This window comes from Papaver somniferum, chromosome 3 (assembly GCF_003573695.1).
Source record: "Papaver somniferum cultivar HN1 chromosome 3, ASM357369v1, whole genome shotgun sequence".
NCBI lineage: Eukaryota > Viridiplantae > Streptophyta > Magnoliopsida > Ranunculales > Papaveraceae > Papaver > Papaver somniferum.
This window is the reverse complement of record NC_039360.1, coordinates 25,407,314-25,429,126: the sequence shown is the minus strand read 5'-3', so window position 1 is coordinate 25,429,126 and position 21,813 is coordinate 25,407,314. Positions and strand designations below refer to the sequence as shown.

At 35.1% G+C, this 21,813-nt stretch overlaps 1 protein-coding gene across 2 annotated transcripts; it reads right to left on the bottom strand.

Moving 5' to 3' along the window:
* Positions 1-16,685: 16,685 nt before the first annotated feature.
* Positions 16,686-19,067, bottom strand: LOC113361046. Of its 2 annotated transcripts, XM_026604429.1 has the most exons (4): positions 18,970-19,067; positions 18,077-18,756; positions 17,929-17,985; positions 16,686-17,041 (listed from the first exon to the last, which is right to left on the bottom strand). In XM_026604429.1, the coding sequence occupies exons 2-4, from the start codon at positions 18,743-18,745 to the stop codon at positions 16,994-16,996; spliced, it is 774 nt and encodes a 257-aa protein (XP_026460214.1). In that variant the 5' UTR covers positions 18,746-18,756; positions 18,970-19,067; the 3' UTR covers positions 16,686-16,993. The 2 variants fall into 2 exon arrangements, with proteins under 2 accessions (XP_026460214.1, XP_026460213.1); XM_026604428.1 differs by lacking the exon at positions 18,970-19,067 and having other exon boundaries at positions 18,077-18,948.
* Positions 19,068-21,813: the final 2,746 nt, after the last annotated feature.

Genomic DNA, 21,813 nt, shown 5'->3' with positions numbered 1-21,813 from the left:
GGCTATGAACAACGTTGTAAATGATACCTCATGACCGAAATGGGTAGTTTCTTCCGTGTTTGGGCCATTGGAGGGATATAAAGACTAAAGAGTAGTATGTAGTCCTAGTCCATTTGAATGCATAAAGTCATGCAAAATCTCCATCCTATGAAGCCTTAGATGTAACCGTGAAGTTGGTATCTATTCCAGTGAGTCAGTGATATAGAAACATAGAAACACTATCCCAACTTCGGTTGATAATTACTTCTACCTCCGTGTGACTTAGATGTTCGTTTTACTTTATATATTCCAACGCCAAGCTAGTTTGGAAATATTTTTATCTGAAAGAACACACATATCATTGAAGGATCTCAATGGCAACTAATATTACTGTAACAGATACTGAAAATTGTTGAACTTCAAAAATTCAACAACGAATCCGTAACTTAAAGCTAATAAGGGAAAGGCGAATTGAGGTCTAGACTCTATGGTAAAATTGGTTGTGATCTTAGAAGATGTTCTTTAATTGATGCATTGCGAGAAGATGGGAGATCTTCGTCCATTAAAAGTTCATAAATGGATATGTTCTTTAATTGATGCATTGCGAGAAGATGGGAGATTTTCGTCCATTAAAAGTTCATAAATGGATCATAATCTTCAAACAAAAATTTGAAAGATAAACCCTGAGAGGATGCCAGTCGACAGTAGCATAATGCAGCTTTTCCCACTGTTTAGCACAACTTACACAAACTCCTTTTACACAGGTGATGGCTGCTAAGTTTTCTTGACTTGACAATTCTGCTAACCGATAACCAAGAAGTTCGGAGAATAGGGCTATCAGTAGTTGGCTAGGATATGCTAGGAAACTCTCCTAAAAATATATACCTGATCGCATCTCAAACCATACAAACAACACGAAATCAAATTGTCATCATTCCGTTGCTGAAATATGCATTTTTAGATACGTGAAAATGATTCCATAACAATATGGTGATTCAACAATGTTTCCAACCCACAGAAAAGGGACGATTTGCACTAATAATGGAAACTTAGGATGAACCAAACAGGTGTAGTTTTTCCTCCCGTTAAATAAACCTATATATGGAGTACTATAAATATAGTCTTCTATGTTAAGAAAGAAAAGTATGCAAAAATTGATTCAAATCAATATGCATAAAAGATTTTTTATTTGTTTTGAAGCATAAACTCACCTATACATACGAAAGAAAATTATGCAAAAATTTGATTCAAATCAATATTCTTAAAAGATTTTATATTTGTTTGAAGCATAAAAAAATGATGAAAACCTCGAAACTACTGTCACTTATATATAACAGATCACACAAAATCACTTTTAATTTAATTGCTTAATAAGTATACATCATGAATTAAAAAAAAAAAAGAACATTGATTACCCGCAAGGGAGAGCCTAAAAAGCGGCTCTGATCTTGGTGTAGAGAAAGACTTGTTGACGACAACACCTTGATATTTTTCTCAAACAGCTAAAGTGAACTGAAACGGGAAAAACATGTAAGTCATCCTTTTTATTCTTATTAAGTATAACATATGATATGGCAATGGCTGCTCTAACTTGACACTCTTGCCAAATAATCATCAATAAGACCCGCAAGTACAGATCAAAGTTAAGAATTACAGAAACGACGACCAATTCCTTACTAAAGAACAAAACCCTAGCAATTTTCTGACCTGCCGCAGTGCCAATCGACTACACTTTCTGTGAATACCTATGAAACAACCAATAGCAAGAGATCACACAATTGCCAATCGGTTACAGCAAATAATGGACACAGATCACACAACAAAATCAAAAACGATCTTGTAAACCACAATTTGCTATTAATACTATTGTTATTGAGAAATCCGGACACTGCTAATGATTTCATTTGTAAACCACGATCTTGTCGTAGTACACAATGCTTTCTCCTACAATGATCGATAGAGTAAAAAAATGATGCCCTGAGAAGAAGCATAAAATGGTGCAGGGATAAAAAAGAGATGCAAAAAAGAAAATATACCTATTTACGTGATTTTGGGGATCTGGCACGGTAGAAAAATATACAACAGCATCTTGCAAAATAACCTGCATACAGAACGAAGAAATACCAAGAAAAGATCTGGGTTTTGATAGTACAAATGTTACCCGTGTTGTTAAAGGAGAAAAGCAGCGTCCATCATGTACAAAAAAGAAAACACACACAGAAGCACGCCCATTAATCAAATAAAATGCTAATAGAAGGTTGCAGCCAACGAAACCCTAAAATAAAATAAACTTTTAAACTTTAACCTGTTCAAAGAGAGGCGCGTCCAAAGGTTGATTTTGGGTCAGACGTTTTATAGAGAGACGCCGAGCCGAAATAGGTATCTTTTATAATAGGATAGCTGAGGTAATTACAATATTACTTACCAAAGAAAACTCCAAAAAACTAATTCGTTTACTTTTACCTACAGATTCCATTTAAGAAAATATTTAAAATTGGAAACAAAATCCTCAAATCAGGAAATAATACCTCATGCAATTAGTGTCGGCAATTATTTCTGCACACAAACTATCTAAACATATTTTCTTTTTAATTATGACAATTAGTGTCCATCACTATTTCTGCACACAAAATATCTAAACATATTTTCTTCTTAATTCATGAAAAAAATAACAAACTAAGAAAAATAACCTTTGTCCGCGATTATTGAGTGGAATTTTTTTTTCATGCTCGTATTTTATTATTTTATTTTTTTGTATTGGCTTCATTTAGATCATAATATTTGCTCTAAATTATTCATCCAAAATACTAACAAAAATTATAACTGTTGTGCAGAACCACCAACAAAGATGTGCGGAAATTAAAGAGATTCATGATCGGGCTAATCAGGTTTTTTTTCTTCTTCCGATTTACCTATTTTGGAATTTAATTGATAGTTTGGGTTGTAATTAGGAAAATTCTATTTTTTTAAGAATGTAAAGGGACATTGGGCATTGGACATTGGACACTTGACATTATATATTTATTATGTGATGATCATTCGATTTATTATGATGAAATCATGGATGTTGTGATTTAGTTTGTTGATTATCATGATGAAACCGTTGATTCTGTGATTAACAATCAATTTATATATTTTTGGCATGTTTTGAGATTCTTAAGATCTAGATATTTTAGGCCTAAAAGAACTATTTTATTATTGGAATAAAAAAAATATTCTCCTGATTTTTTTTGTTTAAATTTAATAAGTTTTCCAAAAATAAAATAAAATGGTGGGGCCAGAATCAACCAGAAGCGAGAATTAACGTGGAGTTCTGGTGAATGTGGAGCTCCGGTGAATGAGAACGTGTTAAAAAACTCTGTTATTATATAGAGAATTCGTGAGGGATTATCTCTTGTGAATAGGGGTGTATACTATAGAATGTCAGAATCCTGCAGTCTGTCATGTACCGTCTGGGTCCGAAGGAGTCTATGGGTGCCCGACAGCATGTAATGAGCCTGGATGGACTGCCCGATGATTATAAATGGGCGGACCCAGGTATTTGTTCAAATATTGGAGTCCAGCCTGTTTGCATGCTTGATAGCCTGTTTAATCATCCGAATTGCCTGGCTTCCCTGTAACCTAAATCAAAGTTTTCTAGTAGTGTCATGGATTTCACTAAAACTTAAATTTCAAGTTTGGACCTTTTTATTGAGGTTGTCGAAAATTTTTGATAATAAATGTGAATTGCTTCACTATCATTTGAACGAGTTACATATATATTATCAAGATATAAAACAAAACTACTTTTTTTTTAATTATCTCTTGGGCCTGAGGCCTGCACGACCCGACTTGGCCGGGTATGTATTGTTATACGGGTATGGACGGGTCATGGGCATTAAATTTTTACTACTGCCCGACCATGGGTAGTAAGGATTGCAAGCCCGTCTAGTCCGGCCTGTACTATAATCATGCTTGGGCTGGTCTGCCCAGTCCGATGTACAAAATGGTGGGCCTCAGCTACCAAGATTAGCAGGGTCAGTTCTTAGGCTTTTTTATTTCACATGGCTCGTCTTTATCATGCTAGATTAGAGATTTTGTTCAGCAATTTGGTTCGTTTAGGATTTTGGTTACACTGATTCAAATACTACTTGGTCTGATCATATATATGGAGATGCTCATGTCTTTATTAAACTTGATAGAGCTTTAGTTAACAATATGTGGATCAAAGTTATACTGTTTCCCATCTTGAACATCTAATACACCTATTGCATCCGATCATGTTCCCATTAGTTAACAATGTGTGGGGGTACCAAAATACACCACCAACTTTTTATTATGCAACCTTTATGAACTAAACTCGAATACAATTATGAGAGTTCAACTTAATGAATCTCAAACAAGAAATTATACGAAGAGATTATATCTCTGTTTCACAATCATAAAGTTACATAACCAAATCCGTGAACCTGATTATGTGTGAGACTACTTGGATGATCTCAAAAATAAATATCTAAGAATTAATGAAGTCAAATCCAACAAACAAGTATGGATATATCAAATTTGATCTATTTACGTACAATCTGTTATATTTTAATTATAAAGATAAACAATATAATGCAGAAAAAGAAATGACATAGACACTAGAAATTTTGTTAACGAGGAAACCTCAAGTGCAGAAAAACCCCGGGACCTTCTCCAGTTCTGAACACCAAACTATATTAAGTCGCTATAGACACTAGCCTACTATCATAACTTTGGACTGTAATGTAGTTGAGACCGAATTAAACCATCACAGAAATTCAGTTACAGTTGCGCTCCTTATGCCTCTTGAATCCCAGCAGGACTATGCGCAAATGATTCCATTATCTAATGTTCTTTATAGTCTAAGAGTTTCTTCAACTTAATTGAAGACTTTAATCCAATCTGCCTCCCATAGATAAGCATATTTGTGACTTCCGTTCTGATCAAAGATCAAGGTGAGGTAGGAAATCGATTGCAATAGACAAAGTATGGCAAACCCCAAAATCGGGTCTTATGACTCCCGAAGAGAGGCATAAATTATTATTCACCTCAGAAGTCGAAACTTGTGGAATCACAAAGTCTGAGACGAGGATACTTTTTGATTTCTATCTATCTTTTTCGAGTGAGCATATCAACAATCAAACAAGATCAGGATACGCAAACTATCAAGATAAATATAGTTGGACCCGGCTTCGCGAATACCTGTGAAATTTTTATAGTCGCTAAATCTTAGAATGGTTAATGGAGAGGACGACTCTAAGATCCCAGTTGTTAGAGGTTATCATTTTATATACTTTCAAGGTCAAGGTTGCTTTATGTTTAAGCAAAGATAGCTTTAGAACCAAGCAATCAATAAGCACCGTTAGATGAAAAACTTGACTTGAGATTAACATTGATAGCAGAATATACACTTTGGAAAGGATGGGCCGTAACCGAACCGTATACAATGACTAGTTCATGCAGGTTAGCCGAAACTATCCAATTGAACAATAAACTTAACCATTTTCATAAAACATTTTAAGACTTTTCTTGAATTATATATATGATCAAAAATGTGTAGATAATGTTTTTAGAGAGTTTCTCAAATGCTAACTATCTCGTAAAAATAATAATGGTACGTGTACTGTACCTGTTCGTGAATGTGTTTTGTCATGGCACGTGTACGGGTTTGGATACCCTTAAGACAAAAACGAGTTCAGGAACTCACAGATATTTTATGGTTTGTATACCGGGTATGCGTACCGTTTTATGTATCAAAACTAACAGATCTTTTCCGGTTTGCGTACTGAGTATGTGTACCGTTCCTGGTTCATGAGTCACAAACTTTTGTGGTATGGATACCGGGTATGTGTACCACAAAGTCGTTGCCGAACTATAGCTGCGCCGGTACATGTACTGGTTACATGTACTACGGATCTGGACTTATAACAGTTCTCCCAGTATGTGATCTGTCATGTATCCAGATTAACAGTAGTTCTATATCTCTCTAATAATTAATATGAAACATTCCATAATAACATCAATGACACATATCACTGTTCTAGGCTATTTTCAAATGATTAAATCTTGAATCATAATTTAAGTCATGAACTTTAAATTGTTCTTAACCAAATTCATCAGGTATGAACAAATTTTCTTAATCTTAAGTATTTATATTTCGAGAAGATATTCAAGATAACCTTAACTCAAAATTTCTATTATGCATGTATTGTTTAATTTAGTTATGCGGCAATGTCTCAAAGATAGAAAGGTAAAACTTGAGAAATAGGTGGTTCAGTCTTCACTTACCTTCTGATGTTGAAGTTCTCCAATGCTCATGTTGATCTTCGTTTTCAAACGGTAGAAAGCACTGATATCCAAATCTCAACAACACACTTCTATCCTAATCCGAGACTGACTAAATGTAGACTAGAAATCAATATATAGTTTTGATAACTAAATTTGATAACAAGTTTGAGATAGAAACCCTTGTGAGTTCGAATGAGCAATGCTCTAACGCTTGTGCTTCTCCGGAGAATTAATAAATTTCAAGCTGCATTTTACCGTCGATGCTGGGATACAATTGGATCTAAGGTAATATCTATGGTTCAATATTATATTACTCACAAAAATATGCTTGGATCCATAAATCATACCTATCAAGTCTTGTTACCTAAAATTCAATACCCCTAATCACCATCTGATTATAGACCTGTAATCCTTTGTAATGTTAGCTATAACTTGATCTTTTACAACTTTATTTATTATGACGTACATGTATATAAATGATTTGTGTGAACCAAAATTATTTTACTTTCCACCACCACAACCGCCACCTCAATTTTCTATAAGGAAGAACAAATCCGATTTTTTTTCTTTTCGCCAAGATACGAGGATTCCTTGCAAAACTATAATAATTGAAGCCTCGAGGAATCCAAACCTTTAAGTAAATTATTATGGATATTCTCTATGAAGAGAACTAACTTTCCCCTCATCACAAGCACCTTCCGCAGAAACGCAGAAGTGCTTGTGCATTTAAAGTTTGGCGAGGATCCATTCCTCGCAGAAAAAATTACTTTAGCGAGGAATGGTTTCTCGTTTTTTTTTTTTTCACTTTTTCCCACTTTTTTAGATTTGATTATATATTTATAGTTAAGTGTCTTGCTTTTTGTATATATTTTTCACCGTCGAGAAGAAATCATTCCTCGCGTAAAGACTTCATAGGTTTACAAACCATATAAGCTAAATGTCAAATCATGTATTATAAAGGGGTTATATTACCTTCCAAAGTTTCCACCGACAACTTTTTCATCACTTTCTCAATGTTCCTCCTCTAGTGCTTCTCATAGTAATCTTACATATATTTGAAATCATTCAAAAATATACTACGGTAGCATGAAACAATAGAACCAAGCTTTGTAAGAATTTACTATACTTTTAGATATTACTCATATTATCACGGTACATACAGAAGCCGAAATAGAGGTATGTGGAATACTTATGTTGCATAGGTTTGTTGAGAGTTTATGGTTTTCCAATTCCACAAAAATACCCCCAAGGAAGTGTTTCATCCTCCTCTGCTTGAAGGGGTGCAATTCACGATACAAACATTTCCGGTAAGCTTTTGCATTGCCACGTATAATAGTTGTTTTTACATGGGATTAACCCCTACATGACCGTCTTTTAGAATATGTCGGGATAGTCAATCAATCCAGGCCCAAAAAATGAAGGGGAAAAGAAACTATTTATATATATATACACGGTTTTGTCTAAGTTCATCTTTTTATAATTATGAAAAATTGAACTATTGACATGAGAAAGTACTATTACTAATAATTTTGTATTTTAAGTTTCTAATGTTGGTCTTAGGTTTATCGTGTTATTCATACTAAACTTCTTGTTATAAAAAACATCTTAAAAAATATAAGTCTCATAAAATTTCATGTTTCTCATATGTGATTTATGTGATACTTTTTGCATTTCAAAATGTAAAATGCTACATATATTTTATAAATTATATTTGTAGCGCTTAGTCTATTCTAAGTTTTCGTTTGTTGAGTTTTTTACTTGGAATCACAATTTATTTTATATTGTTATAAATATATTAGAAGTCCTTAAGTTGTTAATGAGTTGTTAGTTTCTGTCCTTGTCTGATTTGTATGCATATAAACCCAAAAAGTACAAAATGTAACAAGCTCTAATTTTTTTTCGCCCTAGCTCTCCTATATGTTAAGGACTGCTCTGATTGCATACTATTTGCAAGGACATACTTGTTAGAGCATTGCTCGGTCGAACTCGCATGCGTTTCTATCTCAAGCATGTTTGTCAATGTTAGTGATCTAAACTATAAGTCTTGATTTCTGGTCTACTATAGCTAAGTCTCGGACTAGGATAGAAAGTGTAGTTGAGCTCAAGGACTTCATGGCGATTCATCATACAAGAAGAATAACTACTCAAGGAACCGGTGGAACTTCTCGACAAAAAGATATGTGAAGACTTGAACTTATCTGTCACTCGAAAGTCTATCTACTCTATCTCCTACTTCTTGAGACAAAAAGTCGTATGCTATATATAGACTTAGATTATACACATTTGGTATTTCGAGCCGAGTATACCTCACCTATCTATATATCGAAATATGTGTTGGTAAGCGTTTCGCTTCGACCATATTTATCTTTACCTAGTGACTAAAGTCATGATATGTTTCAATCACCTTGAAAATTGTTTTGACGAGAAATAGTGTAACAACTATATAATGTCCTCTAAGAATGTTTCAATGGTTGGAATGAGAGTTTAGATTACATAACCAATGATGGACATAAGTATTGTTGTGGAAACACATATGTGCATAAGTCCTATCCCTTGAACCAAAGTTTGCGAACTTTGTTGATCAAGAGAAATCGGAAGAATGGCTTGTTGCCAAGTCCGCGAACTTCCGAACTTCTCATCCCGAGAAATTATGATGGAGTTGACAAACTAGTTGCGTGAGTACCAGTCCGCGAACCGGCGGAAAGTCTTTGCCGAGATTTTCTGCTGGAGTTTGTAAACTCTGCCCGGTTGCTTAAGTCCGTGAACCTAGTGTGCGAACTTAAGAAGGTTATATATCTGAACATGATTTCTGAACTTAAACTTATAAAGACTAAGGAATTCAATTTGCAAACCGTGGATATAAAGTTCATGAACCGATTCGAGTGAATCAAATCATCTTTGCTTCAATTGTGTCTTGTGTAGTACATAAGATTTCCTTGCAATTGAACAACTCTCTAACTAGTTCATATGAGTCATTTGAACTAGTTATGGTGAAGAAGAATATGGTTGGTATGAAATGCTCATATGGATAACCTTTTGGTTAACTACTGTTGAACCAACAATGTACACGTTTGGGTACGGTTAACAAACCTAGAAGCGTGCATTTCATTTGTGTATAACAAGCTAAGTTTTCGATCTAACGGGTGAGAAATATTAGCTTGAATCTAAATCAGGTTTTCATCTAATGGTGAATATTTTGCTTTGTGACCAAGGAGAAACCCTGATTTGAAAGACTATATAAGGGGACATCTAGCAACTCTGCAAAACTAATCCCCACACCTTACGTGTGATACTAGTTTGCGTGCTAGAGTCGTTTCTCCTTTAACCTTTGGTTTTCTTCTTCTAAAACCAGGTTAACGACTTAAAGACTTCATTGGGATTGTGAAGCCAGACCGATACTACTTTTATCGTAGTTGTGTGATATGATCTTGCATCTTATATCGTACGAGTACAATCAGATTGATTGGCTTGAGATTGATATCTCCGATAGGAAAGATATAAAAAGTAATCACAAACATCTTCGTCTCATTGTTTGTGATTCCACAACATCTTGTTTCGCTACCATATGATTAAGATTCTTGTGAGGTGATTGATAACTCTAGGTTGTTCTTCAGGAATATAAGACCGGATTATCAATTGGTTCCTGTTCACCTTGATTATTATCAAAAGACGGAACAAAAACTTTAGGGTTTTTCTGCGGGAGACAGATTGATCCTTTGATAGACTTGTCTGTGTGAGACATATTTGTTTACTGTCAAAGCCTGCGATTTTGGGTTGTCGCAACTCTTAGTTATGGGTGAGATCAGCTAAGGGAATCAAGTGCGCAATATCCTGCTGGGATCATAGGCGTAGGGAGTACAACTGTACCTTGGATCAGTGGGAGACTGATTGGGGTTCAACTACAGTCCAGTCTGAAGTTAGCTTGGAGTAGGCTAGTGTATGTAGCGGCTTAATACAGTGTGTGTTCAATCTGGACTAGGTCTCGGGGTTTTTCTGCATTTGCGGTTTCCTCGTTAACAAAATTTCTGGTGTCTGTGTTATTTATATTTCCGCATTATACTTGTTTATATAATTGAAATAATACAGGTTGTGTGTTTGAATCAATCAGTTGGAAATCCGACCTTTGTTGTTGATTGATATTGATTGATCCTTGGATATTGGTCTTTGGTACCATCCAAGTTATTCCTTGTATTTGATTAGAACTCGCAGTTCTAGCTTGAGTAAATAAAATCAATAAGAGAGATATAAACTCGTTGATATACTTTTAATTGATTGAGTCTTGTTGATTCTCTTCAAAGTATATTCGAGTTTGTCCATACTAACTGCTAAGCGAAATACTGGGTGGTGTTTTTAGACCCCCGCATTTTCAATACTCACATAAGAAACAAAAAACTATTGTTATAAAATCTTGTGTGGTTACATCAAATATTTGGCTTCTGTTTAGCCTAATTTTGCAAGACCAATTTCCCATGATAATTTTGTATCATCAGTTTTTGTTCATCTGGATGCGTGTGTTTTCTGGATATAATTAATTTTTCACGCACCCATAATATATGTTTAAAATTTGTAGATGAACTGTAAAACAAATATTCTCCAAAACCACTTGGAACATAAAATACTTTTTTGGCGAGTCTCATGACATTCAGGTAAGACCCACAAATGATACACTGTCCCCATGTCCAAATCTTAGCGCTTCAGAATCCAAAACTTCTCTTACATGTGTCATTCTAGTGATTCTTAACAAATTGTGGTTTCGGACCACTCCAAAACCGTCCCACACATATAGAGCGAAACCTTTTTTTTTTTTTTTTGTTGAGCAAACGAAAACATTCGTTAGGATAAGAAATCAAATACGACACACCTCCAGACTAGGAGCACATGTCTCAGTTACATATTGTCCCTACTAGAGATATTACAAACAAGATTCAGAGGATCATTCCACCAAGTTTGAAACTTAATACTAGTTTTATCATCCTTAGCTAGTCTTTATCTGCTGCTTAATTACAACTGCATTCTACCAAACTGAACCACAAACTACCTAACTTATATAATCTGGACTAATGTTCTGTTAAGAACTTCTGGTCTTCCCCTGAAAATTTGTAATTTCTCCACTACAGCCTTTACAACTTTCTGATTATCTCATTCGATAATCACCTGATTAAGACCCAACTGATGAATCCACTGGAAAGCTTTTAGTTGTTCTAGAGATTCTCCTTGTTTTATATCTCTAGATCTTGATACGTAATCCATATCCCCCACAAAAGAACCTTCATAATCACGCAGGATAAGAGCATAACCAACATTAGCAAATTCAGTAAGAATGAATGCATCGATTTTAAGTTAAGTCAGTTTTCATTTTGCTAATTCTGTTGAATATGGACATTCATTTCAACTAAGATGTAGTTATTTATTTCATAGTAACTGCAAAAACTTTTAATTCTATAAATGATGCAACTTATCCTCAAAGACTTTGTCACGTGTTGATTTCCAGATGTGCCACATTGTTACTGCCATCAAATTTCTTAGCTAAGGATTTTAAGCTTCAAGAGTGTCTTCTTGATCAAACCATGATTTAGTCCAGTCTTGTAATTATTCAAAGAATGGTGCAAAGCATATGAAACTCCAAAACATATCACTTTGGCATAACTGCATTTCATGAGCAGGTGAGAAGCATTTTCATCTTCAATGTTACACAAAGGACATGTAAAAGGTATGCCCTTCATGAACTTTCCTGTCTTAGCATTCCCAAGAAGGATATTATGGCAGCATTTTCATAAGAATTTTTATATTTTATGAGGCAGTTCAGTGTGATATAATCTGAGCCAATCTTTTACAGGCATCTGATGGTTTTGGTGATGCTTGAAGTATATATCCTTGTTTTACAGTTCTTTGTAGGTAGAGTTTGTAGTAAACTTACCGCACTTAGTGAGGAATCTTTGATTATCCATAGATCATTCAATAAGATATATTACTAAAAAAAATTCAGCTTGGTCTTGGCTGAAAAGATTATTGATGACAGCTATTTTCAAAGAGTGAGAATTGTAATCTATTAAATCTTCCACCTTCAAATTCGGATTTCCATTGTTTGTGTTCTGTTGAAGATCATTGCCCCAATTTTTGGGATCCATTTATGTTGATATAACTTTATTGCAGATCCATCTCCTACTTCCCATTTTTAATGCTTCTTTATGATCTCCAATCCTTTTTGTATGCTCTACCATATCTAAGTTCCTTTTGTGGTAAGAGAATTTGTGAGAGGATCTTTATCTTTAAAGTACTTAGGTCTTAGAAGTTTAAACCATTTTGCATCTTCTTCATTTACAATTTTTCGGGATAGCTTTGCCACTAAAGCTAGATTGAATTTCATAGTGTCTTTGAAACCCAAACCCCCATATCTCTTAGGAAAACATATTTCTCTTCATGTTTTAAGACAGAAACCTCTATTTACTTATTTTCTCAAAAAGTATTTCTATGTATGCTATTTATCTTAGCAACATATTATCACGCATATTCAATACACTCACTTGGTATTGAGAAACAACCCCAAGGGTAGGTTTAATCTAGATTGTCCTTCCAGTTTGATTTATGAGCTTTCCTTGTTATTTTTGAAGCATAAATTCATTTTATCAATCGGTTTGTTGAAGCAATTTTTCTTGTTTCTTGAAGTAAACAAGTTAACTCCCAAATAAGTATATTCTAGATTCACCTTTTTCATTGGGACCTGTTAGAACTTGGTCAAACTCCCAAGCTTTGTTATCTCAAGCTCGTTATCATTGTTTGATGTATAAAACTATATATTTATTTCTAGTCTACTAAAGTCAAGTCTTGGACTACGATTGTTTAATAGAGGAATATAGGTATCAAAAGTCTTCGCTGAGGTTGAAGGAACTCTTAGGTTGTAAAGAACGACATCTAAGAGAATCAAGTTGGTAAAATCTTGCAAGGTTCAAGGGATGTAAGGAACACGATTGCATCCGAATTTCTTGGAGTGTTAACTCGGTCTCATCTACATTCCAGTCTGAAGTCTGATAGTAGGCTAGTGTTTGTAGCAGCTAAGGGAATCAAGTGGGTAAAATCTTGCAAGGTTCAAGTGACGTAAGGAACACGATTACATCTGAATTGCTTGGAGTTTTAACTTGGTCTCTGCTACATTCAAGTCCGAAGTCTGATAGTAGGCTAGTGTCTATATCAGTTTGATACAATATGGTGTTCCAAGATGGAGGAGGACCTGAGGTTTTTTCTGCAGGTGCAGTTTTTCTCGTTAACAAAATTTCTGGTATCTTGTGTTTTTCATTTTCCTCATTACATTGTTTATTTTTATAATCAGAATAATACTAGTAGTACATAATGAATTTAGATAGTTTAAGTCCTTATTATTTGAGATAAAAAACAAGATTTATTCTTTATGAATTCATATCTTGAAAGATAGATTGCAAGTTTCATGCTTGTTAGAATTCAGATTCTCTGAACTCATATAAGACTAGATTGATCTTGGATATTGATTTTTAAAATCATCCTTGAAATCGTCTACACAATCAGGTTCACGAACCTTAGGTTTGAACATATTGATTTAGGAAGAGAAAGAGAAAAACTCTATTTACGATATTCTTCAAGTGTCTTTTCTTTGACTTACTTGTGATTTTATTAGGTTTAGTCCATACAGACTGCCGAACGAAAAAGTTTGTGGTATACTTGGTGCCTTCTCGTTTTTAGTTACATCCTAGAGATTTCTTCACAGGCTTATTGACTTAATTTTTTGCTGAAGTGCACACTAGATTTATCCAAATTTATAAGTTTCCTCGAGACAGATGAGAATTTATGAATAATATTATCTAGGTTATGAATAAATGTATCAGTAGCTTTAGTGGAAAAGATGCAATCATCTGCAAAGAACAAGCGTGTGATTTCAGGGTAATGCTAGGCTGGTTGGATATGAATAATTATCTTTTGTTGAGATGCAGTCTTGAGAAGCCTGCTAAAACCTTCTATTCCAATGTTGAAAAGATATGGAGAAATAAAATCTCCTTGTCGCAGACCTCTTGATGGTGCGAAAGAATCTAGAGGAGTTTCATTCAGTATTAAAGATATCTTTGAAGAATTTAAACATTTGTGAATCATGCTGCACCATTTAGAAAAAGATCCAAGCTTCACCATAACCTTCTATGAATAAGACAACTTCATTCTATCAAATGCTTTGGCCATATCAAGTTTAACTCCTATAATACCAGGATAAATTGTTGTCTTTTTCATATAGTCCACAATATCATATGTTATTATAATATTGTCACAGATATTTCTTCCCGGATCAAAAGCTATTTTCCAAAGAGATATCAATTTGGGGTAGATGAGTTTTAATCTTCTAGTAAGAAGTTTGGAGATAATTATTTATGCAATGTTGCACAAAATTATTGGTCAGAAATCTTATAGGTTTGTAGCATCTTCTTTCTTTGTCACCAACACTTGGTAAGTTTCAATAATCTGATATGGGAACTCACATGTGCAAAAGAAGTTTTAAACTAGAGATACTATATATCAGCCCACAATGTCCCACGCGTGTTGATATAATCCAGCCTGAAAAGGAGAGGGTACCAAGTACACCACCAAATTTTTCGATCGGCAACCTGTATGGACAAAACCTAATACAACTGCAAGTAAACCAACTTAGTGATCCTTGACAATATATGTATATAGAGTTTATATCTCTATCTCTTCTCAATCAGAAAGTTTAGACAATGGAGTCCATGAACCTGATTGTTAAGAATAGTACTTGGATGATCCAAAAAATTAATGTACACGATCCATCTAGTCATATCAGATCTGAATTATGCCAAGTATGAAACTTGTTATCTATCTTTCGAGATAAATTCTACAAGAAACAAGTCTCATAATTGATCTTAATTATATGGACTGTACTAGAATTGAATACGTATTACTTGTGTAAATCCTATTATAAATATAAACAATATAATACGGAAAAGGAAAAACACAAGACATCAGAAGTTTTGCTAACGAGGAAACAACAATAGCAGAAAAACCTCGGGACCTCGTCCAGATTTCAACACCAAACTGTATTAAGCCGCTACAGACACTAGCCTGCTATCGATCGGACTTCCCCATGGAATGTAGTTGAGACCGGATCCACCCTTCAAGTGATTCAGTTACAGTCGCGCTCCTTACGTCTCTTGAACCTCGCAAGGTTCTACGCAATTGATTCTCTTAGTTGATGTCCTTAGCAGCCTAAGATTTGCTTCAACCTAAGTGAAGACTTTTGATACCAATCTGCCTCTAACAGATAAGCCTATTTTAGATCAAAGATCAAGGCTTGGGAATCTGTTTGCAATAGGCAAAGCTAGCAAGCCTCACAAATTCGTAACACTTACACTCAGTTAGCTGAAAAGTATTTGAGCATCTGCTAAATATTCACTGGGACTGTCGCTAAAACGGTTCATGAACCGTTAAGCACTTCGTGAACCCTATTCACCAACTATTTTGCGGCTCATGAACTCATACGTCAACAATTTTCGAACCGGGTTCACCAACCGTTATCCTGTCACCAAAATCATATCACCACGGTTCGTGAACGGGGTTGGTGAACAGTCCCCTTCTGAGCTATAAGGTTTGCAAACGGGTTCCCCAACCTTCCTGTATTTCAAGAACTCAGATATCTGGGGTTTGCGAGATGGTTCGCCAACCTACCCCGAACCGAAATTACAGAAGTTCTCGATTTCTCTCTTTGATGTTTCAAACCTTCTCAATTGATAAAATCATTGCTCGAACAATTTTCAAATAATCCACAAAATTAATTCTTGAACAATAAATTCTTTCAAACTAATATTGTCAAGGACCTTTGAACATCCAACGCTTGAATCATGTTTCGAGATGTTTAGCAAGACAAGCTTGACTCGAAACTTTTTCTTGGCAAAAATCTATTAGAAGTCATATGAAATAGTCTCATGAAGATAGAATAGTAAAGCTTATGAATAAATATATTCAGTTCTTCTATTTTTCTTTGTTATTCGACTTCAAATTTCTTTAAAGGGTACCGAATTTCAGTTTGTCCTATATAAAATTCGGTGCTCTCCCTTTTTCTTTTCTTTTTCCTGCTTTCCCTTTTTTTTTCGTGCTCTCCCTACTACCATACTGAAATGATTTGTGAGCGTTTGCTTCCTCAATATTTCTTGCCTCGAGCCATCTTTTTGCTTACCGAATAGTCTTTTACTAAAAAAAAACAAAAACAAAAAAAAAAAAAAACAGAGAGAGCAGTTTTTGTTTGTTTGGGTCCATAAGGAAGGCAAGGAACAAGCTCGTATTTGAACAGGTTGTATCTTTAATCATACACAAATATTATGTTTTTCAAAAGAGGCAACCTTTGAGAGAGAGAGAGAAAGAGACCAGCAACAAAAGCAACGCTACAATTTACAATTCAAAGCAAGGATAAGTCTAAGGCGATGATAGTATTTTTTTACTCGCATTTAAAAATTGACCGATATTCTATGTCTGAAGCAAATCACAACTTACTGAGAGGACGACAAATGATTTTCTCGCATGATTCTAAGCTATCCTAAAAATTATTTACACCCCCAAGAAAATGAACAGAAAGAAAGTAATATTACAGATAAAGAGAGATCGAGAGACAGTTAAATGTACAAAACCCTCACTGTAAAGAGGAGATATCGCCTTAACTTGATGATTATGAGATGGAAGAAGCAATTCTGCTGTAGAACTAGCTAGTAGTGTGAATAAGCTTACGCAATTTTAGAAGCAAGGCATCCTGATAAGCAAAATAACCATAGTGAACAACACAGGCCACATGTCATAAAAGAACATCAAATGTGACCATAAAACATGTTTGCATATCCCCAGATCCACTTATCAACATTTAAGAAACAATGACGATCTATGTGAACATAAAGCGACAAACAAATTTCAACGAATACTTGTGCAATAAAATGTCGTTCACTTGGTATCACATTCTCATTATGCTAACATTATTTCTTACCTGGTAACGCTTGAACATGCTCACTGTGCGCTTATTAAACTATCATGAACTTCCTAAGTGATGCTAAAGTTCGACCTTCAGCTGATTAATGTGGAAGAGTCACAATACTCAATAAAATGCTTTATAATAACAACTACATACCGTAGCTAGAAATTGAACAACTACATATAAATGGGTTACGCTATAGAAGATACTGTGTACGAAATCTAGAATGCAGTTTACATTAATTTGAGTGCTTAATTCCTGACTGGTATGCTTCTGAATTTTGATAGATATCAATCTGACTTGGTACTGAGTGGAATACAACACAAAGAAGTATCACTGTTACTAGTGGATCTATGTCTCATTATCCGATCAACCGTGAATTAAAAGATTAATAGTCCTCATTCCCCGTATCTCCTTCTTTCCGTCTATGTTACTATGCTCTACTAGAACTACTACTTTAACGTAGCGTTTTAAAGTTGGAAAATAAAATTTACAATCAAGGAAATTTACTCATGGAGGAGCATTTTGTTCCCAGTGTTCAGAAGTTTCTCAGACACAAAATGTGAGGGAAGCTCAGGAAAACATAGAGATGAGTATATTTTATCTTATCATTTGTCAACTAATAACCTAAAGACTAATGAATCATATTCATGAGAATGGATAGAAAGACGTACTCTAACTGCGAAGTAATCCTCATGTGTGTCAGTCTTGGTAAAGCTGGACACTAGCAACTGCAAAAACAAAAACAAAAAAAAGCAATCAATAAATCTAATTCCAGATAATTTAACTTCAGAAACAAATGTCAAAACCTAAATTACGTACCACTACTCTTCTATTAGGAAAATCAAAGTGATATTCGACGACAAAAGAATCTTCTTGCTCCAAATCTTTGTCCTCTTCCAAGATCTTACAGATTTCTTTCTTAATTCTCTCAACCCGACTCATTTCAACCTCCAGCTCCGTTGTAAATCTCCAATTAACAAGCTCTCCATTCTTCACTTGATGATCAAACTTGGTGATAACACCATTTGATTTTCGTTTTGAAATAAAAACCCGTTCTCCATCATTCATCTTAACTGTTATACCAAACAATTCTTTTCTTTCAACAAATCCAAAGATTTCTCTTCCATCAAATTGAGTTGTTATCAGGTCATTAACATCTAGGAAGTCCCACCTTAAAAGTTTATGAATCAGCTCTAAACCCACTCTCAAAAGACCAAAGGCTATAATAACTTTAACAAGTAGTCCAATTTTATAAGGAATTAGTGAACTTGTTTCAGTGATCATCGAAGTAGAAGTCTGTTTCGCAACATTAGGGATGAATTTCATGGAACTACAAACTTTCAATCTTGACAATGGAAGTGAGCGTGTGCTGGGAAGTTTGAATGGGGAGGAGGAAAACCTAATGAGATTGGAATAAACTGTAATTCTTTGGTTTGGCAATGGAGATATTGCAACACCATGAGGAGTTCCTCTATTCAACGATTGCATTATACTATTACCTGAAGCAAACATGATATTCTTATTCAGCTTAAAAGAGATTTGCTAACAAGATTTTTTGAACTAAATAAAGAAAAAACAAAGTATCAGATTGAATATTTGGACCAAAACCCTAATCCTAAAATCTCAGAATGTTTGAAACTATGTAGATGATCATGTGGAATAAATCTTAAGGAAATAGCACAGCAGATAAAGAAAGGAATTGAAAGTCTTACCGGAAACCGGTGAGAAAAGCTGTAACTCCAGGTATCAGAATTTGAAAAGAAAAGAAAAGAACTGACGGATATATTGATTTAAAGGGTTTTGGTGTTTCAGAATGTTGGAAAGGGTTTAATGGGACTCCGCGAGGTGTAAATTGTAATACATTTAGGGCTGCACATACGACCCAACCCGCCGACCCAACCCACACCCGTCGGAAAATACCCGCACCCGATTCAACCCATCTAGGCATGGGTCGATTATGGGTGAGGCACGCCAGAACCCACCGTATGTTGGGTCGGTTGCAGGTAGAAACTTCCGTCACCCGAACCGATCCACCCACCCGCCCAAAACTAACATAGGATTCCTAACCCTTAGATTATTTAATTCTAACCTAGAATGAATTATCGCAGCCGTTGAAGTGATTGAGTAAAAGACCTAACCTAATCGCATTTTTCACGAAACCCTTCTCTTCCGCCTCTTCTCTCCTTCTCAGACTCCATTCTTTTTTCTTCGCTCAGTCTCAGACTCTCAACTGTGAAATCAGATTCGCCTTGTGGATCACCGGCATCACCAGAAGCAAACCAATAACGGAAGGTAAGACTAGGAACCGTTGTAAACTTGTAATTTTTTGATTATGTGATTTCTTGTGATTTTCAATTTAGGGTTTATCTGTTTAGGGTGTTGTTTTTTAGTTTTAGTTTGGGGTTTATCTGCTTTATGTAATCTGAGTGCTTATACTATGCTTATTTCAGTTAGGGTGTGATGACTTACTTGTTTTTTATTTCAATTAGGTTACTGGTGATTTCAATTTCAGTCTCTTGTTTGATTCATTGATTATTTTTTTTGTTACAGATATGGAAATGTTCGTGTGCTAGCTGTTGTGCGCATGGTAGTTGGATTAGAATTGAAGAAGACCGAAAGTCTTGGAATTGAAAAACAAAGGTTCATTGATTACTTTGTCTACTGAAACAGATATAGGTCAGTCATCAACAATGATTCAGTTAGCATGCATGTGTTAATGCTTTCAATATTGGTTTGATTTTGTCTCTGTATTGATGTCTCTAATTTTGTCTCTGTATTCAGTTAGCATGCTTCTATAAATTGTTGTTGTTTCCTCTGCATTGGCTTTGATGGTGTTGGCATGTCTTTCATTACTTTAGGTTTGTGTGGTTTCTAAGTTTGAGTCTTGAAGACAACAATAAAGCCACAACTTGGTATGTCTAAATTTTCCTTGGCTCTATTGTTTTCCATGACACTGTGAGTTTTATCAGATATCCACTTCGAAATTGGTTTAGTACTTGTACATTTTTATTTGGAATTGCTGCTCAACTGTTGTTTATGGATGCCCTTGTTGAAAGATGAGCTAACTAAGCAACCAATGACTTGCTGAATTTGATTAAGAAATACGTAGAGTTAGGCTTGTATGTCTTATGATAGAAACCAATGACTTGCTGAATTTTACATTTCTGGCAAAATTGCATCCTGTACTAAAAGTTAAACTTCCAGATTGTGGAGATTTATGGGTCTTTGAATGTGTAAAGGTTTTTATCCCGTATGATAGTACTTGCTGTTGTTGTGGATGGATAAACTAAAATGCTCATTTCGCTTGCAGAGCTATTTTACTTGTTTCAAGAAATTCATCTGCCCTTTCATTCATTCTAATTGTTCATTTCTCTTGCAGAGCTATTTGGTGACCTTGTTGCTTCTTACGTCGTCATAGATGATTGATTCCTATTGGCTTAGAAAAGGTAGACGCCAAGGGTCATTGTCAGTAGCTTGATCTTTCTGAGTTCATTGTTTGTCTGTCTCATCTTTGTTATTGTAACTAATTTACATACTTCGTTTTATTTCAGGCTTTCAGCGCATTCAGAGGTAAAACATCCACATCATTTCTGTTGGTCGCTGCTGATCGCTTTATATGATCTTAGACTTTAGTATAGTAGGCAATACTCAATAGTAATGCACTCTTTTATCTTTTGAGCTTTGAAAAATTGAACCCTGTTCTTGTTATTGTTAGCTTTATCACTTTGGAGTTTGCAACTTTGCATCAACTTCTTACTTCTCTGGATTTTTAATATGTAAACACTTTTAAGTAAACACTTTGTCAGTAACTGTAACTGTATTACTGTAAATCTGTAATGTTAATTTTATGTTACGGTGGGTAACCCACCCCCACCCGACCCAACCCGCCGTAATGTGGGTCGGGTGAAAACCGAACCATTGTGATGTTGGGTCGGTTGCGGGTGACAACTTCTGTTACCCGCCATCAGTGGGTTGGGTGGTGGGTGAGGACAAAACCGACCCATGTGCAGCCCTAAATACATTAAACTCAAACGGGCCAAGAGCCAAGAATCGTGCCGATCCGAGGAAGCACTTTTTCTTTCTTTTATAATCGAAGGAAGCTTGTATTACATAACAAGCAAATTCACATCATACAGCTAGTTCCTAAGGCTAAGTCTTATGGGGTGCTAATCTAGCAGCTAGATTGGTAATCCACGTCAGCTAGGACAACTATTTAAGTCTTATAGGAGCGTTAATCTGACAACTAAATTAGCAGTCCATGTCAGTTGGGTTCAGCGCTTTAAATCTCAGTCGTCAGATCAAAAAGTAAATCTCCCAGCGCTGAATGATTCATCGTAACTATCTAGTTGCTAGTTCACCTGCGAGGAAATGCTAGGAGAGAGAACTAGTGTTAACAAATAGACAACACTTTTTTTTTTGAATTGTAACACATTTCTGATAATCTAGCAGCTCAATTTAGCCCATAAGACTTAGCCTAAGCACAATGACAAAATTTTCCATTTGTTACATCAGGTGGCGTGACAAACCAGCCGCGTCACTATGGAAAAGTGGCTGAC

Coding starts and splice junctions, on each gene's coding strand:
- LOC113361046 (XM_026604428.1), bottom strand. CDS start 18,769: ATGTTTGCTTCAGGTAATAGTATAATGCAATCGTTGAATAGAGGAACT. Junction 17,986..18,076: donor TTCCTAATAGAAGAGTAGTG/GTACGTAATTTA, acceptor TTGTTTTTGCAG/TTGCTAGTGTCCAGCTTTAC. Junction 17,042..17,928: donor AGGATTACTTCGCAGTTAGA/GTACGTCTTTCT, acceptor TTTGCTTATCAG/GATGCCTTGCTTCTAAAATT.